The 27,330-nt window shown below is 50.5% G+C and overlaps 1 protein-coding gene across 1 annotated transcript in view; it reads right to left on the bottom strand.

Moving 5' to 3' along the window:
• Positions 1-408: 408 nt before the first annotated feature.
• Positions 409-27,330, bottom strand: part of LOC120375376 (zinc finger protein 345-like) — a 44,221-nt gene continuing 17,299 nt past the window's right edge. The window contains exons 2-3 of the mRNA XM_039495997.1: positions 1,519-1,797; positions 409-1,463 (exon numbers count right to left, since the gene is read on the bottom strand). Of these exons, the coding sequence (XP_039351931.1) occupies positions 645-1,463; positions 1,519-1,797 (1,098 nt within the window). The 3' untranslated portion in view covers positions 409-644. The remainder of the gene's footprint in view (positions 1,464-1,518; positions 1,798-27,330) is intronic.

Genomic DNA, 27,330 nt, shown 5'->3' with positions numbered 1-27,330 from the left:
GAACTGAAGCTCAGCAGTTTCTCTTTGAAGTCTGGCCCTGAAGTATTTTTGCTGCAGGATGGCACTTTTAAATCTGCTATTGTGTGTCCAGGGAGGTTGAAGTGTTCTCCTACAGGTTTTTGTATATTGCTTATGCTCCAGTACGTATTTTAGTCTATAAGGTGCCAGAGGACTCTGTCGCTTTTTACATCTCCTTCCAGTATCACAGAGGCTGAAATGACAATTTTTTCCTGCCCCTGCTCTTCATTTAAATGTAATATGAAAAGTTCCCATGATAACTGCTCTTCAGCACAACATGAGAACAACTGGCAATGATACAATCTGTAACACTGGTGACTCTAACAATAACTTTGCAATAGGAGGAATGGTATAAATGTGATGCTCCCTGGTTCCTGATAGGAAGGGCACACTTGAATTACTTATGGGAGAATGGAGTTGATAGAAAGGATAAATGAGTCCACCTCAAAGAGGTCAAACTGCAAAATGCAAAAATAGGCCACTCACTCATCTGGACAAGCTGAGGGATATCGGTGCTTCAAACAGCTTGTAAACGTGGGAATCAGGAAAGTATTAAAGTAGTGATAGCCCTAGAGGTTTTTATGGTGTTGATCCCCCTTGCAGATTCTCTGATGGCTCACATGGTCTCAGTGGCAAGACAAGGTTTTCCCACACTCACTGCTTCCATTGGGTTGCATACCTGTGTGGATTCTGAGATGGGTAAGAAGGTGTGAGCTGTGATTGAAGGTTTTCCCACACTCACTGCATTTATAAGGTCTCTCACCGGTGTGGATTTTGTGATGTTTAGAAAGGCCTGAGCTGCTAGAGAAGCTTTTCCCACACTCATGACATTCATAGGGCCTCTTCCCTGTGTGGATTATCTGATGTTTAGAAAGGTCTGAGCTGGTAATAAAGCTTTTCCCACACTCATGACATTCATAGGGCCTCTCCCCTGTGTGGATTCTCTGATGAACAGAAAAGGCTGAGCTGCTAGTGAAGCTTTTCCCACACTCACGGCATTCATAGGGCCTCTCCCCTGTGTGGATTCTCTGATGTTGAGAAAGGACTGATCTGTAAGTGAAGGTTTTCCCACACTCACTGCAATCAAAGAGCCTCTCCCCTGTGTGGATTCTCTGATGTTTAGAAAGGCCTGAACTCCGACTGAAGGTTTTCCCACACTCACGGCATTCATAGGGCCTCTCCCCTGTGTGGATTCTCTGATGTTGACAAAGGGCTGAGCTCCTAGTGAAGCTTTTCCCACACTCATGGCATTCATAGGGCCTCTCCCCTGTGTGGATTCTCTGATGAATAGAAAGGGCTGAGCTGAAAGTGAAGGTTTTTCCACACTCACTGCAATAAAAGGGCCTCTCCCCTGTGTGGATTCTCTGATGTTTAGAAAGGCCTGAGCTGCTATTGAAGCTTTTCCCACACTCACGGCATTCATAGGGCCTCTCCCTGTGTGGATTCTCTGATGTTGAGAAAGGGCTGAGCTGCTAGAGAAGCTTTTCCCACACTCATGACATTCATAGGGCCTCTTCCTGTGTGGATTCTCTGATGTTTAGAAAGGTCTGAGCTGGTAATAAAGCTTTTCCCACACTCACTGCAATCAAAGGGCCTCCCTGTGTGGATTCTCTGATGAACAGAAAAGGATGAGCTGCAAGGGAAGGTTTTTCCACACTCACTGCAATAAAAGGGCCTCTCCCCTGTGTGGATTCTCCGATGTTGAGAAAGGGCTGATCTGTAATTGAAGGTTTTCCCACACTCACAGCATTCATAGGGCCTCTCCCCTGTGTGGATTCTCTGTTGTTGAGAACGGGTTGATCTGTAAGTGAAGGTTTTCCCACACTCACTGCATTCATAGGGCCTCTCCCCTGTGTGGATTCTCTGATGAACAGAAAGGGCTGAGCTGCAAGTGAAGGTTTTTCCACACTCAGTGCATGTATTTTTCCTCTTTCCCATGAGGACTTCCTGCTGTGTTGTGGTTTCCTTGACGCTTTTCTGAGTTCCCTGACAGGAAATAAATTTACCCATTTTCTCCTCTGGCTGGTTTCCTTGCTCTCTTTCTGGTCTGTGCTGAATCTCACAGGATTTTCCCTGCTCATGACTCCAGGACACATTCCTTTTCGATCTTTGCGATAATTCTCTGTGTTTAGCCACTTTCTCAACATTTTCCTGCTGAGAATTCTCCTCTTTCTCACATACCCTTGCGTCACCTGCTGTGATACAGACAGAAACCTCAGACACGGATGGAAAGGGGAAGGCCAAACCAAAACAAGTGCTGGAGAGACGTCAAATAAAAATCAGGAACTGAACTCCCCCAAACTCTTCCCTAAACAGGAGAGAGGAGGGGATCAATTCGGCCCTCACATCCCATCCAAACTCACAGGGGAAAGGGAGGAAGCTACTGCCTGGTGTCTGCTAGTGTCTACAGGAAGCCATGAGCTATATTTCCCCTGAGGATACGACCCCTGCTAGGGACAATAATGAACTGAGAAACCTTCCAAGGGCATTGTAGGGCATCCCAGATGTTTCCTTCAGGCACTTCCAGATTCTGAGTTGGTTTAATCTTTCCTCACCTGTGCAGGAAACTCTCAGGATCTCTCTTTCCTCTGAACCCTGGAGGTCTGGGGCCCATGGCTCTTCCCCTTGTTCCAGCTGGGAGATTATATGAGGTTTGGAAACTGGAAACGCTGCTCAGATAAAAGAAAACAAAGGAGTTCAGCTGATTTCATATGACTGTGTCATAAAAAACACTATTAATTTAACTTCAGTGCTTACTGTGACCCAGTGTGCCTGGGGCAGTCCACACTGAAAATGCCAAGATCAGGGCAGGCTGAAAAGGAGAGCAGATGCTCCCAAAACTGGTGGTTAACATGGAAGTTAAATTCACCGATCAGTCACCAACTGTGCTTCTGATCCCCCACACTGGTTATCGAGAAACTGAAAAAAGACATCACACGGCCCCCTTTACTGCATTCCAGTTCTCTGACTCCCAATCAGCACCTAGGTCCGTACAGTGAGAAGTTATTTAAAAACTCTGATCACATAAACGAAGTGTTCTTCTGACCCCAGAGTCAGCCACATTACCAGGTCTGTATAGGTTTGGATCTTACCCAGAATACTATGATGCCAGCCAATCCTTAGCATCTAAACTAAAGGTTTATAAGCAAGAAAGCATCTCAACTAAAGGTTTATTATAAAAGAAGGAAAGAAAAAGGAAGTTGTTAAAATGGGAAAACAGTCAGATACATTCAGAAATCTATATATCTGGTTCTTAGCAGTATTGGTGAGTTTCTGGCTTGAAAGGCTCTCTGGTAATGATTTTTTGCCCCACATCCCTAAGTGGCCCCCTCAAGGATTGAACTCACAATACTAGGTTTAGCAGGTCAATGCTCAAACCACTGAGCTATCCCTCCCCCCACATCATTCAGTCCTTTGTTCCAGGGTTCAGTTTGTAGAGAAGTTGCTCCAGAGGTAGGAAGAGGGACTAAAGACAAAATGGAGATGATGCAGCTGCCCTTTGTATTCCTTTTGCCAAGTGGCTTCTACTTCCTGTGTCCCAAACACAAGCTTCACAGCACATGGCATGGAAAAGCCTTGGAGGTCTCAGTACACAGGCATATCCCTGCATGTCTTGCTGACTCAATTGGTGTCTCCCCTTGATCCTTTCAATGGGTTCATTGTACAGCTGATGACCCCGGATGGGCCATCGAACAGGCTGGGCAGCGCTGATGCCAATATGTCTGGGGGTGTCACTCAGAAACACTACACAAGTCTGGAATACAGATATACCCTACATATATATAACTCACAATACAAAGATAGACACAAGATTATCAAACTTGGAAAATCATAACATTTTCATTGACACCTTACATGGCATATCTAGCACGATTCATTGCAATTTCATCATATTGCTATTTATAATAAAATAATAATAATATAAAATGTCTCTCAATTCCATAGAGTGTCACTTAATAAACCAGTGAATTCCCAGGACTGGTTCCCCAGGTGTTTCAAGATGCCGAACACCTTGCTTGTGAAGGATTGAAATACCCACATATATGTTGGGAACACACAGACGGACACTGTGCAAGTCTGTGCCCCTATGTTCACTCTTCTAGAAAATTATGATCAATTTTGTTCATAGTATGTGTCATGGCTGAATCTCCACTCTGTCACTCCGAGTGCAGAAAGTGGGGGCCGCCAGGATTCTAAAAATTAATTTGTGCAACTCTAATAAGAACATAAGAAAGGCCGACTGGGTCAGACCAAAGGTCCATCTAGCCCAGTATCTGTCTACCGACAGTGGCCAATGCCAGGTGCCCCAAAGGGAGTGAACCTAACAGGCTTTACAAGTAATCTCTCCTGCCATCCATCTCCATCCTCTGATGAACAGAGGCTAGGGACACCATTCTTACCCATCCTGGCTAATAGCCATTTATGGACTTAGCCACTATGAATTTATCCAGTCCCCTTTTAAACATTGTTATAGTCCTAGCCTTCACAACCTCCTCAGGTAAGGTGTTCCACAAGCTGACTGTGTGCTGGGTGAAGAAGAACTTCCTTTATTTGTCTTAAACCTGCTGCCTATTAATTTCATTTGGTGACCCCTAGTTCTTGTATTATGGGAATAAGTAAATAACTTTTCCTTATCCACTTTCTCAACATCACTCATGATTTTATATACCTCTATCATATGCCCCCTTAGTCTTCTCTTTTCCAAGCTGAAGAGTCCTAGCCTCTTTAATCTTTCCTCATATGGGACCCTCTCTAACCCCCTAATCATTTTAGTTGCCCTCTTCTGAACCTTTTCTAGTGCTAGAATATCTTTTTTGAGGTGAGGAGACCACATCTGTACACAGTATTCAAGATGTGGGCATACCATGGATTTATATAAGGGCAATAATATATTCTCAGTCTTATTCTCTATCCCCTTTTTAATTATTCCTAACATCCTGTTTGCTTTTTTGACCGCCTCTGCACACTGCGTGGACATCTTCAGAGAACTATCCACGATTACTCCAAGATCTTTTTCCTGACTTGTTGTAGCTAAATTAGCCCCCATCATGTTGTATGTATAGTTGGGGTTATTTTTCCCAATGTGCATTACTTTACATTTATCCACATTAAATTTCATTTGCCATTTTGTTGCCCAATCACTTAGTTTTGTGAGATCTTTTTTGAAGTTCTTCACAATCTGCTTTGGTCTTAGCTATCTTGAGCAGTTTAGTATCATCTGCAAACTTTGCCACCTCACTGTTTACCCCTTTCTCCAGATCATTTATGAATAAATTAAATAGGATTGGTCCTAGGACTGACCCTTGGGGAACACCACTAGTTACCCCTCTCCATTCTGAGAATTTACCATTAATTCCTACCCTTTGTTCCCTGTCCTTTAACCAGGCTTGTATTAAACCCCCAAAGTTACAGCTTTTCTCTGACCTTGGCTTGGTAAATGCTGCCACCACCCAAATGCAAAAAAACCCCAAACCCTTGGACCCAGGAAGGAGCACTTGAGAATTCTTCCCTCTGGGGTACCCCTCAAGCCCTTTCACCTCCCCTCCGGGAAAGAGCTGAGAAAGAAAACAGAGGACATTAGCTGTGGCTACCAGCTAATCAAACAACATGCACAAACCTCTTAGGACACCAAAAATCCAACCCTGTTCTTAAAAGAGGTAAATTTTATTAAAATTGAAAAGGAAAACAATAAATCTGGAACTTAGGCTTTTGCTAGATCTTAAAAGAAACAATTGTTGTAAGCACCCAAAATAGCTTTCTTGGGGGTTCAGCTTAAAGCTTAGGCCTGGTCTACACTAAAAAGGGGGTTCGAATTAGGGTACGCAAATTCAGCTATGGAAATAGCGTAGCTGAATTCGAAGTACCCTAATTCGAACTACTCACCCGTCCAGACGCGGCGGGGTCGAACTCCGCGGCTCCCCCGTCGACTCCACCACCGCCGTTTGCAGTGGTGGAGTACTGGAGTCGTCCGCGGCGCTTCCGGAGTTTGAACTATCGTGTCTAGATCAGACGCGATAGTTCGAACTCCGAGAAGTCGAACTCACCGCATCGACCAGGAAGGTAAGTGTAAACGTACCCTTAGAAGCAAAAAAAAGCATCTGGGATAGCACAGAGGAGCTCCAAAAGCCAAAATAAAAAATATAAACCTGATTGTGTTTGTCTAAACTTCCCTGTCCAAAACATTTCTTCTAGGGATGGAAGATGAATTTTCAAACCTGCTTCAAGCCACACACAGCATTGCTACTCTGTGTCGCCTTCTCCAGAGAACAACAGACAAAGGGAAAGTTACTGTCCCATTTTAAAAAGTTCTAGCCTTTCCATTGGCTCTTTTGGTCAGGTGCCCACTCCTTTTCTTTTACCTATGGCCTTGTTAACCCTTTACAGGTAAAGCAAGCAGAGAAGTCACACCAACAAGGATTTTACAGCAATGTGGCTGGCTGGGTGTTTATAAAAGGGAGATCCCTCCTCTCCCCTTCATTTATCACTGTATGGCTTGTGAGGTAACATTTGAAAAGACATAATCTACTGAATATCCTCCTTAAAACGTGTAGCAACACTGTATGTAAAGTTATGAGATTTTACAGTATGATATTACTGAAAAAGTTGCAACCCTAACCCCAAGTTCCTCAGAGACAGCAAGGCAAACAGCTGGTCAAATAGCCATTCTCCAGGAGGGGGAAGGTGTGAAGAAGACATTTACATTCCATCACAGGGACCACTGGAAGCTCATATCTATGACAGCCTGTCACCATGACTCAGCTGAGAACTGGATTTGTTTCTAGTACAAAAGACTGAATTATAAAGAGATGTGAGGAAAATGCATGAGACTCTCTCCCCCACCCCCCCTTTCCCTCTGCTCATGACAAATCCTGAAGAACTGAATGTGGGCAGCAGGGGCAGGTTAGAGGGATTCCCAGCTGAAAGGAAAGCCAGCCTGTCTCAGCAGATGGTGAGAGAAACATTTGTTTTAAATCCATTTTAGCTGGTTAACTTAGATGTTAGTTTGTGTTTTATCTTCCACTTCTTTCGTAAACAATTCTGACTTTTATGCCTCATTACTTGTAGTCACTGAAAATCTTTTTTTTTCCTTCAGTAGTTAACAATCTTGGTTTATTGTTTTATCTAACCAGTGTGGTTGGATTAAAGTGTGTTGGAAACTCCATTTGGAATAACAAGGCTGGTGCATGTCATTTTCCATTGATGAAATAACAGATTTCATATGAGCTCCCACTGTTCAGTAGTGTGCTGGACAGGACAAGATGCACATTTCTGGGGGATGTCTGGGAGCAGAGAATTTTCTGGGGTTCCCCTGTGTGGTACTGTAATTCGGGAGTTGCTGACTAGCAGCACTCAAAACTGTGTAGCTGGGAGCGAGTTACACGCTGGAGACTGCGTGTTACCTGCCCAGGAGTGGCTGCTCTCACAGTAGAGCAGTGTGAAAGGCACCCCAGCCTGGGGAACTGAGGGAACAGCTGTTCAACACTCCAGATTGTACTGTGCTTAATGTCACAGACACTCAATTTCAAAGTCTCCTAAAACACAGAGAAAGTAAATCCATGTCCCAGAAATCGAAGTCTCCAGAGAGAGGGCAAGTCTCCCTGGCTCTGCTTCTTGCTGACAGACAGGTCCAGAGACAAAGAGAGTGTCCCGGGGAAGCTGGAAACATAAGCGTGGGGCTCAGTGGAGAAAGGGGACAGGAAGGGCAGGGATATTACTGAATGCAGGATCTCAGCACTACTAAATGTCAGGATAACACATAGTGCAGCCCACTGGACAACATAATCCCAAATATACATATAAAATGATGGGCTCTAAATTAGTTATTTCCATTGATTTATATAAGGGCAATAAGATATTCTCTGTATTATTGTCTATCCCTTTTTAAATAATTCCTAACCTCCTGTTTGCTTTTTTGACTTCCGCTGCACACTGCTGGATGTCTTCAGAGAACTATCCACAATGACAAAAAGATCTTTTTCCTGATCAGCTGTAGCTAAATTTGCCCCCATCATATTGTATGTGTAGTTGGGGTTGTTTTTCCAATGTGCATTACTTTACATTTATCCACGTTAAATTTCCTTTGCCATTTTGTTGCCAAATCACTTAGTTTTGTGAGATCTTTTTGAAGTTCTTCACAGTCTGCTTTGGTCTTAATTATCTTGAGCAGTTTAGTAACATCTGCAAACTTTGCCACCTCACTGTTTACCCCTTTCTCCAGATCATTTATGAATAAGTTGAATAGGATTGGTCCTAGGACTGACCCTTGGGGAACACCACTAGTTACTCCTCTTCATTCTGAAAATTTATCATTTATTCCTACCCTTTGTTCCTTGTCTTTTAACTAGTTCTCAATCCATGAAAAGATCTTCCCTCTTATCCCATGATAACTTCATTTATGTAAGAGCCTTTGGTGAGAGACCTTGTCAAAGGCTTTCTGGAAATCTAAGTACACTATGTCCACTGGATCCCCCCTTGTCCACGTTTGTTGACACCTTCAAAGAACTCTAACAGACTAGTAAGACATGATTTCCCTTTAAAGAAACTATGTTGACTTTTGCCCAACAATTTTTGTTCTTCTATGTGCCTGACAATTTTATTCTTTACTATTGTTTCAACTAATTTGCCTGGCACAGACATTAGACTTATCGGTCTGTATTTGCCAGGATCGCCTCTAGAGCCCTTTTTAAATATTGGCGTTACATTAGCAATCTTCCAGTCATTGGGTACAGAAGCTGACTTAAAGGACAGGTTACAAACCATAGCTCATAGTTCCCCAATTTCACATTTGAGTTCCTTCAGAACTCATCGGTAAATACCATCTGGTTCTGGTAACTTGTTACAGTTAAGCTTATCAATTAGTTCCAAAACCTCCTCTAGTGACACTTCAATCTGTGGCAATTCCTCAGATTTGTCACCCACAAAAGGTTTGGGAATCTCCCTAACATTCTCAGCCATGAAGACTGAAGCAAAGAATGCATTTAGTTTCTCCGCAATGACTTTATCGTCTTTAAGGGCTCCTTTTGTATCTCAATCGTACAGGGGCCCCACTGGTTGTTTAGCAGCTTCCTGCTTTTGATGTAATTAAAAAACATTTTGTTATTACCTTCTGAGTTTTTGGCTAGCTGTTCCTCAAACTCCTTTTTGGCTTTTCTTATTACATTTTTACACTTAATTTGGCGGTGCTTATGCTCCCTTCTATAGACACCTCACTAGGATTTGACTTCCACTTTTTAAAAGATGCCTTTTATCTCTCACTGCTTCTTTTACATGGTTAAGCCAAGCCACAGTGGCTCTTCTTAGTTCTTTTGCTGTGCTTTTTAATTTGGGGTATACATTTAAGTTGGGCCTCTAATATTGTGTCTTTGAAAAGCGTCCATGCAGCTTGCAGGGATTTCACTCTAGTCACTGTACCTTTTAATTTGTTTAACTAGCCCCTCATTTTTGCATAGTTCTCCTTTCTGAAATTAAATGCCACAGTGTTGAGCTGTTCTTCCCACCACATGAATGTTAAATTTTGTTATATTATGATCACTATTTCCAAGCGGTCCTGTTATAGTTACCTCTTGGACAAGATCCTGCACTCCACTCAGGACTAAATGAAGAGTTGCTTCTCCACTAGCAGGCTCTTGTACCAGCTTCTCTAAGAAACAGTCATTTAAAGTATTGAGAAATTTTGTCTCTGCGTTTTGTCCTGAAGTGACATGTACCCAGTCAATATGGGGATAATTGAAATCTCCCACTATTATGGAGTTCTTTATTTTGATAGCTCTAATCTCCCTTCACATTTCATCCTCACTATCACTGTCTTTGACAGGTGGTCGATAATAGATCCCTATTGTTATATTCTTATTAGAGCATGGAATTACTATCCATAGAAATTCTATGGAACATGCGGTTTCATTTAAGATTTTTACTTCATTTGAGTCTACATTTTCTTTAACATACAGTGCCACTCCCCTCCGCACCCTCCCGAGTATGACCTGCTCTGACCTTCAGATGTATTTTGTACCCTGGAATGATTGTGTCCCATTGATTGTCCTCATTCCACCAGGTTTCTGTGATGTCCTATTATGTCAAAATCCTCTTTTAACACGAGGCACTCTAATTCACCCATCTTATTATTTACACTTCTAGCATTTGTGTACACGCACTTTAAAAACTTGTCAGTGTTTATTTGTCTGCCCTTTTCTGATGTGTCAGATTCTTTTGTGTGTGAATGCTTCTCGTCTGATCTGGCCCCTACCTTATCCTCTTTCAGCCTCTCTTCCTGACTAAAACTAGAAAAATCTCTATCACTACACTCTCCTCTAAGAGAAGTCTCTGTCCGATCCACGTGCTCCTCTGCAGCCATTGGCTTTCCCCGCATCTCTTAGTTTAAAAACTGCTCTGCAACCTTTTTAATGTTAAGTGCCAGCAGTCTGGATCCACTTTGGTTTAGGTGGAGCCCATCCTTCCTGTATAGGCTCTCCCATCCCCAAAGTTTCCCCAGTTCCTAATAAATCTAAACCCCATCTCTCTACACCATCATCTCATCCACGCATTGAGACTCCGAAGCTCTGCCTGCCTACCTGGCCCTGCGCGTGGAACTGGGAGCATTTCTGAGAATGCCACCATAGAGGTCCTGGATTTCAGTCTCTTTCCTAGCAGATTAAATTTGGCCTCCAGGACATCTCACTTACCCTTCCCTATGTCATTGGTATCTACATGTACCACGACCACTGGCTCCTCCCCAGCACTACACATAAATCCATCTAGATGCCTTGAGAAATCCGCAACCTACGCACCAGGCAGGCAAGTCACCATACGGCTCTCCCGGTCATCACAAACCCAGATATCCTTGTTTCTAATGATCGAATCTCCCATTACTAACAGCTGCCTTTTCTTAATGAGTGGAGTTCCCTCCCCCGGTGAGGTAACCTCAGTGCAAGAGGTTACCCCAACACTATCTGGAAGGAGGGTCCCAACTATGAGAAGCTTTCCCTCTGCTCCCATTGATTGCTCTCATTCCCTGGGCCTTCCATCCTCCTCAACAGTGCGGGGGCTGTCTGACCGGAGTTGGGACAATTCTATAGCGTCCCGGAAAGCCTCATCAACATACTTCTCTGCCTTAGCTCCTCCAGTTCCAACACCCTGGGCTCCAAAGCCTCCACACCGTCTCTGAGGGCCAGGAGCTCCTTGCACCAAATGCCCACATACATACATAAGAACGGTCGTACTGGGTCAGATCCAAAGGTCCATCTAGCCCAGTATCCTGTCTACCGACAGTGGCCAATGCCAGGTGTCCCAGAGGGAGTGAACCTAACAGGCAATGATCAAGTGATCTCTCTCCTGCCATCCATCTCCATCCTCTGACAAACAGAAGCTAGGGATCCCATTCCTTACCCATCCTGGCTAATAGCTATTGACGGACTTAACCACCATGAATTTATCCAGTTCTCTTTTAAACGCTGTTATAGTCCTAGCCTTCACAACCTCCTCAGGTAAGGAGTTCCACAAGTTGGCTGTGCGCTGCGTGAAGAAGAACTTCCTTTCATTTTCTTTAAACCTGCTGCCTATTTCATCTGGTGACCCCTAGGAAGCTTCTGTTGATTATGCTGCACTTAACCCTCAGTTTTAATTGAGCAAACAGGAGATATTTGACATTGTGCAATACGGCTCCTGTGCTCTGTTCCCAAAGTGTTCTGCAGCAGGGGAGGGTCTCTGGCAGTGTGTGTGTCACTGGCATATTGGGGTGATGCTGAAACTGGGCAGAGTAGAGGTGGCATTGTGGGGCTGGCGTAAACCTTCTCTCTCCATTTCCCCTTCCAAGAACCGAGGGGACAGTAACCCTTACCCAGTGAGGTCACATTCTCCTAATTCTCCTGCATGACATCCCAGTAGAGGGCTTTCTGAGCGGGGTCCAGCAGAGCCCACTCTTCACTGGTGAAATACACAGCCACCTCCTCGAAGATCACTGGCCCCTGAAAGAGCAAGAGTCCAACTCTCAATACCTGCTGCTCCATTCACAGCCCCACTATTTGTGGGGAGAGGAGCCCATCAAAGGGAAGCCCTGGGTGGATTGCAGTCAACAAAGTCCCACCCCCACCCTGGTCAGAGCATCCCGGAAACATCAGAGTGAGGCGACAAAGAGAGCCCCTTATCTTTCCCAGCAGATCCATCACATACCTACTAGCCACAGACTGATAGAGGAGAGGGAGCCCCTAGCAGGGACCAGGGAGAGATCCCTGGTAGGAAGCCCAACACCCTCCTCATTGTGAGGAGCTGGGTATGAAGGGAGGAATCTCCCTAACCCTCACTGGTGGGTGCCCCTTCATATCTCACAGCAGCCGCTGGTTAGTCGCACCAGGCTCCAGCACTATGAATCTGGTCAGTTTTCCCAGCCCCATTCAAGTGGGTTATTTTCTGTTCCACAAACTAGAGCATTTCCACCTCCGAACCTCATGGGTCTGTTCCTAGAATCTAAGCCACTTATTAAACAACTCCCAGCAGGTCTGTCACACCCTGTCCTCCTCCCTTTCTCCACCCTGTGCATTTCCTGCCCCACGCCAACCTCCAAACCAGACTGTGCAAACCTTCCCATCTCCGTTGTATTTTCTGTCCATCTCCCTCCTGTAGGAACCCACCAACCCCCCCTCAAAAAAATAATCCCTACCTGAGCAGGCTCCACTGCATCAATTTCTCTTCCCTGTGTCATGGGAGGATGGGATGAGCTGGAGAAAAACATGGACGCCATTCTGCAGCCCTGGCAGGGTGAGAAGGGCAGTCGTGGAGGTTTCAGAACAGGCTTTAGTTAATTTCACATCACGAGTCCCCAGGCCCTTTCCTCCAGACAGGCATCCTAGACTCTGCCATGCTGGGAACATGCTTGATCTCTTTATTAGAGTGTAGACCTGGCCCCTCCTGCCAGGCTAAGCCCACAGAGACATTTTTAACCTCCCTTCTCCCTCCCCTCACCCCGTAACAAAGTCTCTGAACACAAGGCTGGAAAAGAGCAGAACCCAAGGAGTCACAGTGGGGGATTCCTCGACACTGACTCCACGGCAGCCACATCCCAGCAGAGGAATATGGAGTCAAGAACCGGCTTTTCCTCTGTCTGAGCCTTTTCTTGTTCACTGGAAAGTGGTTCTGCCCAGGGATGCTGCAATACATGTGTCTGGGTGGACTAGAGAGCTGGAAATCTCTCCCCCCCCACTCATTTCTCCCATTGCCCCTTTCAGTCTCTCCTTCCCCTGTCCTCTCTCCCTGCCCCTCTGGCTGAGACAGTCCCATTCCTGGTTCTTTGCTCTCCCAGGGCTGGATTTTCTCCTGGCAATTGCTAATGGGAGGAGAGACTGTTTGTGCAGAGTCACTTTCTTGCCAGTCCCCAGCACTTTCCCTGAGGTCTTTCAGTAACCTGGAGTCTGTGGCTCAGAATTTGCATTAACAGGGCCCAGGGCTGCCCTAGGGAGCTACTACCAGCTGCAGAAAGTTATCCCCTGGGCCGGGCAGAGAAAAAAGCTTTAATTAAGGTCACATCCCAGCACAGAGCCCCGCTGGGGGAGCAGCAGCTGCTAAGCCTGGTCTCCCAGATCACAATGGAGGCTGCAGCGTCTGACCCAGGAAGCTGAACCCCAATATCCTGAGCAGAGAGGGACAGAGCGTTTGAGCAGCTTCCCTCCTTTAGCTCTCTGGGGAGAGCAGCTAATGAGAGCCCCTCCTCACAGGGAGAACTGCTGATCTCATTTGCCCCACTGTCCATCTGGAGTCACTCCTTGTCTTTCCATGCAGTGACTCTGGATTAACAATGGTCTCAATGAAACCAGATTTCAGAATGAATGAGTCCAGAACGCTGTGGAAGAGACCACTGTGTGGCATTTCTAGCCCCTTTCCCACCTGTCTCACCCATCAGATCTAGTATAAGGACTCGGGGCACAAATTTTCCCAATGGAACTGGAAGGTCCTGGAGTTTTCAAGATGTTTGATAAGTGGCTAGAAAGTTATCATGGTGACTGGGCCTGGCTGGGAATGCTGGGATGTGCTTGGAGCCAGGATTCTGGCACAAGCTGATCAGAGAGAAGGAGCATGGTTAGTAGCAGCCCCCAGAGCCTCCATCCAGGGCCCCCCAGACACCCCCAGTACCCAGAGCCCAGACCCCGCAGCCAGAGTCCCACCAGATATTCCCTGGGACCCAACCACCAAAATCCCTGAACAGGGACTCCAGATACCCCTCAGCACCCCACTGGCCAGCGCACCCCACCAGACCATCACTGGCAGGCTGGGAATCCTAAAGGTTCCCCCCACCAAGAGCCCCCAACAGCCAGGGACACCCCCCCAGGGGACCCCTCACTGGGAATTCAGTCCCTCACTGCCTGCCCAGGATCCCCTACTGCCTGCCTAGGACCCCACCTGTCCTCCAGCAGGACCTGCCAGGCCGTTTGCCTGGGACCCCCTGATGCTTTACAATGGGACCCCTCCCTCTGCTTGCCGGGCATCCCGACCTAGCGCCTGGCACTCCCCCACCCAGTTCTGTGCATTGGGCACGACTGAGCCCCTGGCACAGCACCAGGCTCCCTCCAGCCCCCTGCCCCGCCTCCCCAAGAGACGCCCACCCTCACTGTTCTGCACCAACAAGTCCCCAGTGCTACCCACCTCCAGGACCCACAGCCTCAGGGCTGGGCACATCAGAACCCCTCCCCCCCCTGAAACCTCCAGAACCCACCAATTTGATTAGGGTACCCCCTGCCCAGTCACCCAGAGGCCTTCCCCTCCCACAATGCCCCTTCAGCTCCAGCTGCAATCTCCCCACACAGACACCCCATCCCCTACCCCAGCAACAGTTACCTCACTGTGTCTGCTAAGTGGATAGAAAGTTATCACTGCCCCCTGCTGGCCAGTCACCCGGGCAGAGGGATCCCTGGGCGGTGCTGCTTTAACAGGAGAATGGACGGCCTGGCGGGCAAGAAAGGTCCATGCCCTGTCACTAGCTACATATTCGCACTGCGGGAAGCAGCCCCTCACATGGGCTTTGGGATACTTCTGGACCCACGCTGCACTCAGAGTGACCTCCTCACCCAGTGCCAGCTGGAGAAAAGAAAAGGGTCCAGCCAACTCTCCTGTTACCAGCTGGGAACCACTGATCCCCCAAACAGGGGGAGACCTCTGGATTTGATGGGTATTAAATCCGTTTAGAGAGGAAAGTGGAAAATCAGAAGGATTTTATATCAGTTGTTAATACGAAGTAAAATCTAAGTGTTTCACATCAATATTTGACAACCAAATAGAGAGAAAATGGGCAACATTTGCCAACATTTTATATCCATGTTCAGGAATCTGAGAAAAGGTGTAAATTTGAGATTTTCTTAGTATTTTATAATTAGAGAGACAGGGAAAAATCTCAGGCCACAGTCAATTAGAAACAGACAATTAGAGAAAAAGTGGGGCTTAGGATATTTTTTACATTTGCAGAGAATACATATCAGAAACTATGCAATTGATAACATCAGAGAGGGGGGAGGGATAGCTCAGTGGTTTGAGCATTGGCCTGATAAACCCAGGGTTGTGAGGTCAATCCTTGAGGGGGCCATTTAGGGAACTGGGGTAAAAATCTAGGGATTGGCCCTGCTTTGAGCAGGGGGTTGGACTAGATTCCTCCTGAGGTCCCTTCCAAACCTGATAGTCTATGAACACCTCCAAGATCTGAGGGGATTTTATGTTGCTGTTAAATAACTAGAGGGAAAAGCAGGACTGTTGGACTGGATTTTATATTACAGTCCAAAACATATACAGAAAGTGATGCCCCCCCCCACCATTCCCACGGGCAGCAGGGAGCCCTGTGAGGAGCTGCTTTAAGAGGGCAAAGGGGGGGGGGGAGCTGGCAGGTCTCTGGATGAGGAAGGGGGCAGTGGGGAGGGGCAGGTGGCTGTGGTGGGAGTTGGAGGCAGTAACTGGGAAACCGGGGTCCGGGCAGCCCCCACGGGGGACACGTGCCCCTCCCGCCCCCGCCCTGGCAGAGAACCGGCATCTCACCCCCGCCAGGGGCAGCCACGTGCTGGGACTGACCTGGGGCAACAATTTCCCACCCGGACAAGGACAAATCGCTGCAGGTAAAACGGGGACCCCATGGGAGAGATTTTAAATGGACATTGAGACTCGTGGAGAGACTGGGGGGACAGGGAGCCGAGAGAGCGGATCGGGGGCGAATCTCCCGGATGTTACAGCCCGAGCGAGACCCCGAGAGAGAAACGGGGCAGAACCGGAGAGACTCTGTGCCGGGGGCGAGAGGCGCAAACAGGACAGGAGCCAATTCACTCCCGCCCCCGCCACTTCCTGGCTGCCCAGAGACAGTTCAACCCCACCGACCTTCCCGCCCTGAACTCCGGCTTTTCCCCACCTGCCCCAGGCTCCGCCCCATCCCAGCGGGGCGGATCCTGCTGCGGGTCCCGGGGCCGAGGCGGCTCCCAGGCGCCCCGGGGCAGAGTCACGTGCCCGCCCCCCCGGGCTCTCACTCCCCGGCTCACACGGAGGCGGCAGCAGCCGCTTTGGTGTCCCGCCAGCGGGCTCGCACGGAGCATGCGCAGTTCCAGCTGCTGACCCCTCCCTTACCCGGGCTGGGGAGGGCGGACGCGCCCCCGGGGCAGGCTGGGAGATGTAGTTCCGGACTCTCCCTGGAGCGGAAGTGACGTCACCGAGGGAGCCTGAGCGGTTCTGCCTGGCTCGTGCGGGGCCGTTGGAGCCTCTCCCGGCCGGAGAAGGTTTGTGCCGTTGTGCTCTGGGCATGCGCAGATCGCGGCGGGAGAGACCTTCATTAACCCCCCCGCGCCCGGCCCGGCCCCGCCCCCGCTGCGGAGCTGCAGCCTCCAGGTGCCGGGGAGGGAAACCGGGCGGGGGGGGGGAGAAGTGTCGGTGCAGCCCGGACATGGCCGGGAGCTGGTGACCCCGCGGAGCGGGGAGAGAAAGGGGGCTGAGACCCTCGGATTTACCGCTGCCCCGTGGGGACCCCTGCCCCTTTCTCCCTAGAGCCACGAGCAGCCCCAGGGTGACCCCCTCCCCACCCCTGAGAAGTTCCCTCCCCGATTGTGCCCCATTTTCTCTCCCTTCGCCAGTGGCCAGTTCAGAGCTCGGGTTTGGGGTTTCCATTTCCTGCAGGGATTTGTCCTTGTGCGGGTGGGAAATGGTTCCCCCGAGGGATTCCTGAGCTGGGCAGAGGGTGAATGGGCAGAGGCTGGGGGGGCCCTGAGACAGGGACACCTCTGGGCTGGGGGGGGGGCTCTCTCTGCTGGCAACGGGGCCTGGGAAGGCCCAGGAAGGGGGGGAGGAGCAAGTGTCCCCCATGGAGACGGCCCAGCCCCAGGTTTCCCAGTCCCAGCGACGTCCCCGCCCCCCCCCCGCCCAACCCAGCAGTGCCCACCCCTCCCCCCGCCATCACCGGCTAGTCACATTCCCAGATCCCACTGCCAGCCCCTCCCCACAGCCAGTGACCTGACTCCAGCCCCCTCCTTTCCCCTGTGAAAGCCACATCACCCAGGGCTCCCTGCCGGCCATGGGAATGTGAGGCAAGAAGAATCCATCCCAGTCTGTTGTTGATTTAATATCGCTGTATAATCCCCTCAAATTTCCCCTCTTTTCTCTTAAATGGTTGAATGGTGACATAAAATCTCCCCAGATGTTGGTGCTTCTCTCTTATGTTGGCAAATATTTAGTTTGTGCCATTTTCTCCTCCGTTCTGAAATACTGATATCGAATTCTCGAAAATCTTCCCGCTTTTCTCTCCAGGTGTGTGACTGAGATCAGGGCTCTTATCGGACTGAGCGTGGCCCTGTTCTGCCAGGCGCTGCAGAGACCCCAGGTGAGATCAGACCACACTGTTGTGCCAGGTAAAACTGAGACCTGGACCGAGATCACGGCCCCCTTTGTGCCAGGCAGTGCACGACTGCGACCCAAACTGCTGCCTCCATTGTGCTGGGCACTTCAGAGACCTCGACTGAGATTTATGTTCCCGTTGGGTCTGGCCCTGCACTGATCCCAACCCAGATCACGTCCCACCACTGTAGCGGGCACTGCACAGACCCTGACAGAGCTCCTGGCCCCACATTTTGCCAGGCGCTGCAGGGGCTCTAAACAAAATCTGGGATCCTGTAATGCCGGGAGTTGCAGAGCCCCCGACTGAGATCAGGCCCCCTGTTGTGCAGGACTCTGCGCAGACACTGACCAAGATCAGGGTCCCCATTGTGACAGGTGCTGAACAGACACTCAGGGTATCTCTACCCTGCCATTAAAACCATGGGCGGCAGGTTTGTAGAAATTTTGGTGGTGCCCAGACCCCACCCCGGCCCAAACTCTGGCCTTCCCCCTCCCCCAAAACTCTGCCCCCCCCACCTACCCACGGCTCTGGGAGGGATTTTGAGTGGGGGAGGAGGTCGGGGGTGCAGGAGGGGTGCAGGTGCAGGCGCTGGGAGGGAGTTTGGGGATGGGAGGGGTGTGGAGGAAAGGGGTGCAGGCTCTGGAGGGAGTTTGGAGAAGGGAGGGGATGCAGGGGTGGGGCTGGGTTTGGGATGTGGGAGGGGCTCAGGACTATGGCAGAGAGGAGGGGTCTAGGTGAGGGCTGTGGGGTGGGGCTGGGGATGGGTTCATGATGCAGGAGGGGGCTCAGGGCTGGGGCAGAAGGTTCGGGTGTGGGGATGAGGGCTCTGGCTGGGGATGAGGGGTTTGGGGTGCTGGAGAGGCTCAGGGCTAAGGTAGAGGGTTGGGGTGTGGGGGGATGAGGGCTCGGGCTGGGGATGAGGGGTTTGGGGTGCTGGAGGGGCTCAGGGCTAGGGTTGAGGATGTGGTGGGGGGATGAAAGCTCTGGCTGGGGGTGTGGGCTCTGGGGTGGGGCAGGGCTGGGGATGAGTTTGGGGTTCAGGCAGGCGGCTCCAGGACAGGGGCCAGAGAGGAGGACTCCCCCCAGCCCTTTCCCTGCCGGCAGCAGCGAGCTCAGGGGAAGGATCCCCCCTTTCCCACCCCCCCAGCAGTACACTCACCCCCAGCACTGTCACTGCAAGTGCTCCTAGAGCCCCTCTCAGGTCCAGGAATCTCCCTCGCCTCCCCCATGGTGGGTGCCAGGGGGTGCTCTGTGCTCCCCCTCCCCTGCTGTTTTCCCTGACTGTAGCCTCACTGGCGGTGGGGGATGGGGCTGCCTCCTTGCCCAGCATGGGGCAGGAGTGGTGACTGTGGGCGGAGGGAGCCTGTGCTGATAGAGGTCCCACCGGAACAGGGAAGGATCTGAGGTAGAAGGGCAGGCTCAGAGTGTGCCCTGGCAGTCGATTTGAGGGCACTAGGACCCTGCAGCAGGGCAGCATGGAGCTGCACAGAAGAAGCAGGGACGCCCTGCTCCTGGGTCAGCAAGGGGGTTGAGGGGGCGGAAGACACTCAGGAGGTGCAGGGGGGGGCAGTAGGTGGGGCTGGGCGGGAGACCTGGCCCCAAACATTGGTGGAGCTGGGCCCCTGGGCTCTGAATATTGCTGGTGCCTGGGCACAATGTGGGTATATAACTTGCCGCCCATGATTAAAACCCCCCAGCTGGCCCATGGCAGCTGCCTCAGGCTCACAGGGCTCAGGCGAAGGGGCTGGTTAATTGCAGTGTAGATGTCTGGACTTGGGCTGGACCCAGGCTGTAGGACCCTGCGAGGTGGGAGGGTGCCACCTCCCACCAGAGCCTTGGTGAGGGCTCTGCACAGACACTGACCAAGGTCAGGGTCCCCATTGTGACAGGTTCTGAACAGACACCAAGGGTATCTCTTCCCAGCCGGAACATGGACACCACAGTTAAACAGCCCCGCGGCCTGAGCCGTGTGAGCCCATGTCAGCGGGCACGGGCCAGCCGCCGGTGTCTGACTGCAGTGTAGACGTGCCCACAGGGACAGAGAGGCCTTGCCACAAAAAGCTCAAAGGCTAAATAGGCCAATGGTGGGAGGCGAGTCTCCATTTTACAGATGGGGAAACTGAAGCTCAAAGAGCTGAAGTAATTTGCTCAAGTTTGCACGGAGAATTTGGGGCAAAACTGGGAACTGAACCCAGATTGTTTGAATTCTTGCCTCTCCCCTTAACCCCAAGCCCCAGCATGTGTGTGTGCAGCTTGTTTTGAGCTGTGTCTGCCTTGCATTGGCTTCCAAGGGAGGCTGTGGCATTTCCTTCATGGAGGTTTCTAAGACCAGGTTAGAGATACACCAGTCTGGGAATGTCTAGGGATACTTGGTTCTGCCTCAGCACAGGAGGCTGGAGTAGACGCCCTCTCAAGATCCCTTCCAGGCCTACGTTGAAATCATTCTCTTTCCTGCTGTTGTGTTCTACGCTGAGCTGTTTTGCATGGTGCCGTTTGGAACTGGAATCGCCCTGTGCTGTGCTGCAGAGTTTTATGGTGCATTGTTTTGCCTCAGCTTGTTTGGTGTCTGTTGTGTTGGTTTGAGTTGAGCTCTTTCGCACTGTGTACTTTTGTCCTAGGGTGTGTTAGTTTGCATTGTGTTGCTTTCTTCTCCTTTGTATTGTGTCATTTTAGGCTGTGGAGTGTCGTTTTTTGTTGTTGTTTTTCTGAATTGCCTGACATTATGTTGTGGTGGGTTTTACTCTGTACGTTGTGTTTTATACGTATCTATTTCATAGTATCAGAGACATGTAGGGCTGGGCAGGAGCTCAAGATGTCATCAAGTCCAGCTCTCTCTGCCGAGGCAGGACCAAGTCTATGTAGATTGTCTCTGCCAGAGGTTTGTCCTACCTGTTCGTAAAAACTTCCAGGGACAGAGACTCCCCAGCCCCCCTTGTAAGTCCCTTCCAGAGGGAGGGGGAATGAACGGGGGGTTTGAGAGGCACTGGCTGGGGGAGGGGTGCTGGCTGGGGGTCTCGGGAGAGGGGATGAGTGGTGGGGGTGTCTGAGAGGGGCTGGCTGGGGGGTCTCTGCAGGAGGAGGGGATGAGCGGGGGGGTCTGAGAGGCGGTGGCTGGGGAAGGGGGGTTGGCTGAGGGGGCTCTGTGGGGGGCTGGGCGGGGGCTGCTGGTGGGGAGACTGGCTGGGGCGGTCCCGGGGAGACCTGGGAAAGGGGTGGATGGAAAGTGTCAGCAGCCCGGACATGGCCGGGGAGGAGAAGAGCCGGTGACCCCGAGGAACGGGAGAGAATGGGGGCAGAGATCCCCTTGGATTTACCGCTGCCCCCCCCGTGGGGACCCCCCCTCCTCTCCCGTCCTCCCCCTTTCTCCCTAGAGAGCAACGAGCAACACCCAGGGTGACCCCCTCCCCACCCCTGAGAAGTTCCCTGTTCCTCCCCGATTGTGCCCCATTTTCTCCCCTTCGCCAGTGTCCAGCTCTCACTGGGGCTGGTGGGGCTCTGGGTGTCTGGGGTCCCTGGCCAGGGACTCTGGGGACTGGGGGCCAGGGAAGATCTGGCAGGACCCTGGCTGGGGCTGTGGGGGTGTCTGGGGCCCGGGCTGTGGGGTCTGGGCTCTGGGGGGTGTCTGGGGGCTGCTGCTAACCCTGATCCTGCTCCCGGATCAGTTTGTGCCACAATCCTGGCTCCAAGCTCGGCCAGGCAGCCCCCAGCCAGGCCCACTCACCCTGATAACTTTCTATCCACTTACCAAACACTGTCAGGGGAAATCACAGATTTTGCTTTTTTCTGCTCTTGAAAACTGCAAGAACTTCCAATCCCGTAGAAATTGTCCTAGATCTGGGGATTGCGGCAGGTGGGAAGGGGATCAGCACTGCCACACGATGGTCTCTTCCACAGCGTTCTGGACTCCTTCTTTCTGAAATCTGGTTTCATTGAGACCATTGTTAATCCAGAGTCACTGTATGGAAAGACAGGGAGTGACTCCAGATGGACAGTGGGGCGACTGAGATCAGCAATTCTCCCTGTGAGGAGGGGCTCTCATTAGCTGCTCTCCCCAGAGAGCTAAAGGAGGGAAGCTGCTCAAACGCTCTGTCCCTCTCTGCCCGGGACATTGGGGTTCAGCTTCCTGGGTCAGACGCTGCAGCCTCCATTGTGATCTGGGAGACCAGGCTTAGCAGCTGCTTCTCCCCCAGCGGGGCTCTGTGCTGGGATGTGACCTTAATTAAGGCTTTTTTCTCTGCCCGGCCCAGGGGATGACTTTCTCCAGCTGGTACTAGCCCCTTGGGGCAGCCCTGGGCCCTGTTAATACAAATTCTACCACAGACTCAATGGGTCAATGATATGATATTCTTAACCTTTTTCCAGAGGGTATGGCTGGAGAGTCTTGCCCGCATGCTCGGGGTTCAGCTGATCGCCATATTTGGGGTCGGGAAGGAATTTTCCTCCAGGGTAGATTGGCTGTGGCCCTGGAGGTTTTTCGCCTTCCTCCGAAGCATGGGGCAGGGGTCGCTTGCTAAAGGAGTGGGGGGATCAGCTTATGTGGCCTGCATCTTGCAGGAGGTCAGACTAGATGATCATAATGGTCCCTTCTGATCTTGAATTCTATGATTCTATGACTCCAGGTAACTGAAAGACCTCTGGGAAAGTGCTGGGGACTGGCAAGAAAGTGACTCTGCACAAACAGCCTCTCCTCCCATTAGCAATTGCCAGGAGCAAATCCAGCCATGGGAGAGCAAAGTCCCCAGGAATGGGACTGTCCCAGCCAGAGGGGCAGGGAGAGAGGACAGGGGAAGGAGAGACTGAAAGGGGCAGTGGGAGAAATGAGTGGGGTGGAGAGATTTCCAGCTCTCTAGTCCACCCAGACACATGTATTGCAGCATCCCTGGGCAGAACCACTTTCCAGTGATCAAGAAAAGGCTCAGACAGAGGAAAAGCCAGTTCCTGACTCCATATTCCCCCTGCTGGGGTGTGACTGCCCTGGGGTCAGTGTCTGAGGGAATCCCCCACAGTGACTCCTTGGGTTCTGCTCTTTTCTAGCCTTGTGTTCAGAGACTTTGTTATGGTTTGAGGGGAGGCAGAAGGGAGGTTAAAAATATCTCTGTGGGCTTAGCCTGGCAGGAGGGGCCAGGTCTACACTGTAATAAAGAGATCAAGCATGTTCCCAGCATGGCAGAGTCTAGGATGCCTGTCTGGAGGGAAAGGGCCTGGGGGAATCGTGATGTGAAATTAACTAAAGCCTGTTCTGAAACCTCCACAACTGCCCTTCTCGTCCTGCCAGGCTGCAGAATGACGTCCATGTTTCGCTCCAGCTCATCTCATCCTCCCATGGGACAGGGAAGAGAAATGGCTGCAGTGGAGCCAGCTCAGGTAGGGATTATTTTTTTTGAGGGGGGGTTGGTGGGTTCCTACAGGAGGGAGATGGACAGCAAATACAACGGAGATGGGAAGGTTTGCACAGTCTGGTTTGGAGCGGGGCAGGAAATGCACAGGGTGGAGAAAGGGAGGAGGACAGGGTGTGACAGACCTGCTGGGAGTTGTTTAATAAGACTCTAGGAACAGACCCATGAGGTTCAGAGGTGTAAATGCTCTAGTTTGTGGAGCAGAAAATAACCCACTTGAATGGGGCTGGGAAAACTGACCAGACTCATAGTGCTGGAGCCTGACCTGACTAACCAGTGGCTGCTGTGAGATATGAAGGGGGCACCCACCAGTGAGGGTTAGGGGAGATTCCCCTCCCTTCATATCCAGCTCCTCACAATGAGGAGGGTGTTGGGCTTCCTACCAGGGATCTCTCCCTGGTCCCTGCTAGGGCCTCCCTCTCCTCTATCAGTCTGTGGCTAGTAGGTATGTGATGGATCTGCTGGGAGAGATAAGGGGCTCTCTTTGTCCCCTCACTCTGATGTTTCCTGGATGCTCTGAGCAGGGTGGGGGTGGGATTTTGTTGACTGCAATCCACCCAGGGCTTCCCTTTGATTGGCTCCTCTCCTCACAAATAGTGGGGTTGTGAATGGGGCAGCAGGTATTGAGTGTTGGACTCTTGCTCTTTCAGGGGCCGGTGACCTTCGAGGAGGTGGCTGTGTATTTCACCAGTGAAGAGTGGGCTCTGCTGGACCCCACTCAGAGAGCCCTCTACAGGGATGTCATGCAGGAGAACTATGAGAATGTGACCTCGCTGGGTAAGGGTTACTGTCCCCTCGGTTCTTGGAAGGGGAAATGGAGAGAGAAGGTTTACGCCAGCCCCACAATGCCACCTCTACTCTGCCCTGTTTCAGCATCACCCCAATATGCCAGTGAGACACACACTACCAGAGACCCTCCCCTGCTGCAGAACACTTTGGGAACAGAGCACAGGAGCCGTATCACACAGTGTCAAATATCTCCTGTTTGCTCAAGTAAAACTGAGGGTTAAGTGCAGCATAATCAACAGAAGCTTCCTAGGGGTCACCAGATGAAATTAATAGGCAGCAGGTTTAAAGAAAATAAAAGGAAGTTCTTCTTCACGCAACGCACAGTCAACTTGTGGATCTCCTTGCCTGAGGAGGTTGTGAAGTCTAGGACTATAACAGCGTTTAAAAGAGAACTGGATAAATTCATGGTGGTTAAGTCCATCAATGGCTATTAGACAGGATGGGTATGGAATGGTGTCCCTAGCCTCTGTTTGTCAGAGGGTGGAGATGGATGGCAGGAGAGAGATCACTTGATCATTGCCTGTTAGGTTCACTCCCTCTGGGGCACCTGACATTGGCCACTGTCGGTAGACAGGATACTGGGCTAGACGGACTTTTGTATCTGACCCGGTACGGCCGTTCTTATGTTATGTATGTATGTGGGCATTTGGTGCAAGGAGCTCCTGGCCCTCAGAGACCGTGTGGAGGCTTTGGAGGCCAGGGTGTTGGAACTGGAGGAGCTAAGGGAGACAGAGAAGTATGTCGATGAGGCTTTCCGGGACACTATAGAATTGTCCCAACTCCGGTCAGACAGCCCCCTGCACTGTTGAGGAGGATGGAAGGCCCAGGGAATGAGAGCAGTCAACGGGAGCAGAGGGAAAGCTTCTCATAGTTGGGACCCTCCTTCCAGATAGTGTTAGGGTAACCTCTTGCACTGAGGTTACCTCACCGGGGGAGGGAACTCCAGTCATTAAGAAAAGGCAGCTGTTAGTAATGGGAGATTCGATCATTAGAAACAAGGATATCTGGGTTTGTGATGACCGGGAGAACCGTATGGTGACTTGCCTGCCTGGTGCCTAGGTTATGGATTTCTCAAGGCATCTAGATCGATTTATGTGTAGTGCTGGGGAGGAGCCAGTGGTCATGGTACATGTAGATACCAATGACATAGGGAAGGGTAGGTGAGACGTCCTGGAGGCCAAATTTAATCTGCTAGGAAAGAGACTGAAATCCAGGTTCTCTATGGTGGCATTCTCAGAAATGCTCCTAGTTCTACGCGCAGGGCCGGGTAGGCAGGCAGAGCTTCAGAGTCTCAATGCGTGGATGAGATGATGGTGTGGAGAGATGGGGTTTAGATTTATTAGGAACTGGGGAAACTTTGGGGATGGGGGAGCCTATACAGGAAGGATGGGCTCCACCTAAACCAAAGTGGATCCAGACTGCTGGCACTTAACCTTAAAAAGGTTGCAGAGCAGTTTTTAAACTAAGAGATGGGGGGAAAGCCAATGGCTGCAGAGGAGCACGTGGATGGGACAGAGACTTCTCTTAGAGGAGAGTGTAGTGATAGAGATTTTTCTAGTTTTAGTCAGGAAGAGAGGCTGGAAGAGGATAAAGTAGGGGCCAGATCAGACGAGAAGCATTCACACACAAAAGAATCTAACACATCAGAAAAGGGCAGACAAATAAACAATGACAAGTTTTTAAAGTGCGTGTACACAAATGCTAGAAGTGTAAATAATAAGATGGGTGAATTAGAGTGCCTCGTGTTAAAAGAGGATATTGACATAATAGGACATCACAGAAACCTGGTGGAGTGAGGACAATCAATGGGACACAATCATTCCAGGGTACAAAATATATCGGAAGGTCAGAGCCAGGTCATACTCGGGGGATGGGGAGGGGAGTGGCACTGTATGTTAAAGAAAATGTAGACTCAAATGAAGTAAAAATCTTAAATGAAACCTCATGTTCCATAGAATCTCTATGGATAGTAATTCCATGCTCTAATAAGAATATAACAGTAGGGATCTATTATCGACCCCCTGTCAAAGACAGTGATAGGATGAAATGCGAAGGGAGATTAGAGAGGCTGTCAAAATAAAGAACTCCATAATAGTGGGAGATTTCAATTATCCCCATATTGACTGGGTACATGTCACTTCAGGACAAAATGCAGAGACAAAATTTCTCGATACTTTAAATGACTGTTTCTTAGAGCAGCTGGTACAAGAACCCGCAAGGGGAGAAGCAACTCTCCATTTAGTCCTGAATGGAGCGCAGGATCTTGTCCAAGTGGTAACTATAACAGGACCACTTGGAAATAGTGATCATAATATAACAACATTTAACATTCCTATGGTGGGAAGAACAGCTTAACACTGTGGCATTTAATTTCAGAAAGGGGAACTATGGAAAAATGAGGGGGTTAGTTAAACAGAAATTAAATGGTACAGTGACTAGAGTGAAATCCCTGCAAGCTGCATGGACGCTTTTCAAAGACACAATATTAGAGGCCTGTAGCAGGGTGGACCCTGCTCCGGCCCTGAGGGCTTTGAAAAGCAGCCTGGCAGGGCTTGAGAGCTGCGGCTGGAGGCTGGGCTGATGGGGAAAGTGGCTGCAGCTGGGGGCCACGCCCCAAACTGAGGAACAGGGCCTTATAAGAGGCAGGGAAGCCAGAGCAGAGGCAGTCTCTCTCTGCCTTCAGAGAGGGATGGGCCTGGCTGCTTAGCTTGAGAGTAGATACCTGAGTGAAGCAGGGCTGGGGGACAGGCTGAGGAGCTAGGGAAGCTCCAGCCTGGAAAGCCCCAGGCTGCAGCCTAGCAAAGGGCCATAGGTACTGGGGGTTGCAGAGGGCAGCCCAGGGGTAGGACAAAGCAGCAGGTCCAAACCCCCTATTGCCTGTGATGAGTGGGCTGATACTGCAGTCTGCCCCAGGGTGTGGGGCTAGACCATGACTGTCAGTGGCCACTACTGAGGCAAAGTGGGGATAGTAGCGTGGGGGTTCCCCTGGGAGGGGGAGACCCAGTTACAGAAAGGGGGCACCGGGTCCAGGGAGGGACGCCGGGGCCTGCGAACAGGCGGGTCACCAGCCTGCTGAGGGCGCTCCAGGGCAGAACTGCGGGACAATCTGAGCCCAACCAGCAGGAGGCGCGGCAGGGGTGAGTACCACCCGTTTACAAGGCCCAACTTAAATGTATACCCCAAATTAAAAAACACAGCAAAAGAACTAAGAAGAGCCACTGTGGCTTGGTTTAACCATGTAAAAGAAGCAGTGAGAGATAAAAAGGCATCTTTTAAAAAGCGGAAGTC

Source organism: Mauremys reevesii, linkage group 12 (assembly GCF_016161935.1).
Source record: "Mauremys reevesii isolate NIE-2019 linkage group 12, ASM1616193v1, whole genome shotgun sequence".
In the NCBI taxonomy this organism is placed as follows: Eukaryota; Metazoa; Chordata; order Testudines; family Geoemydidae; genus Mauremys; species Mauremys reevesii.
This window is presented reverse-complemented; position numbering and strand designations above follow the sequence as displayed.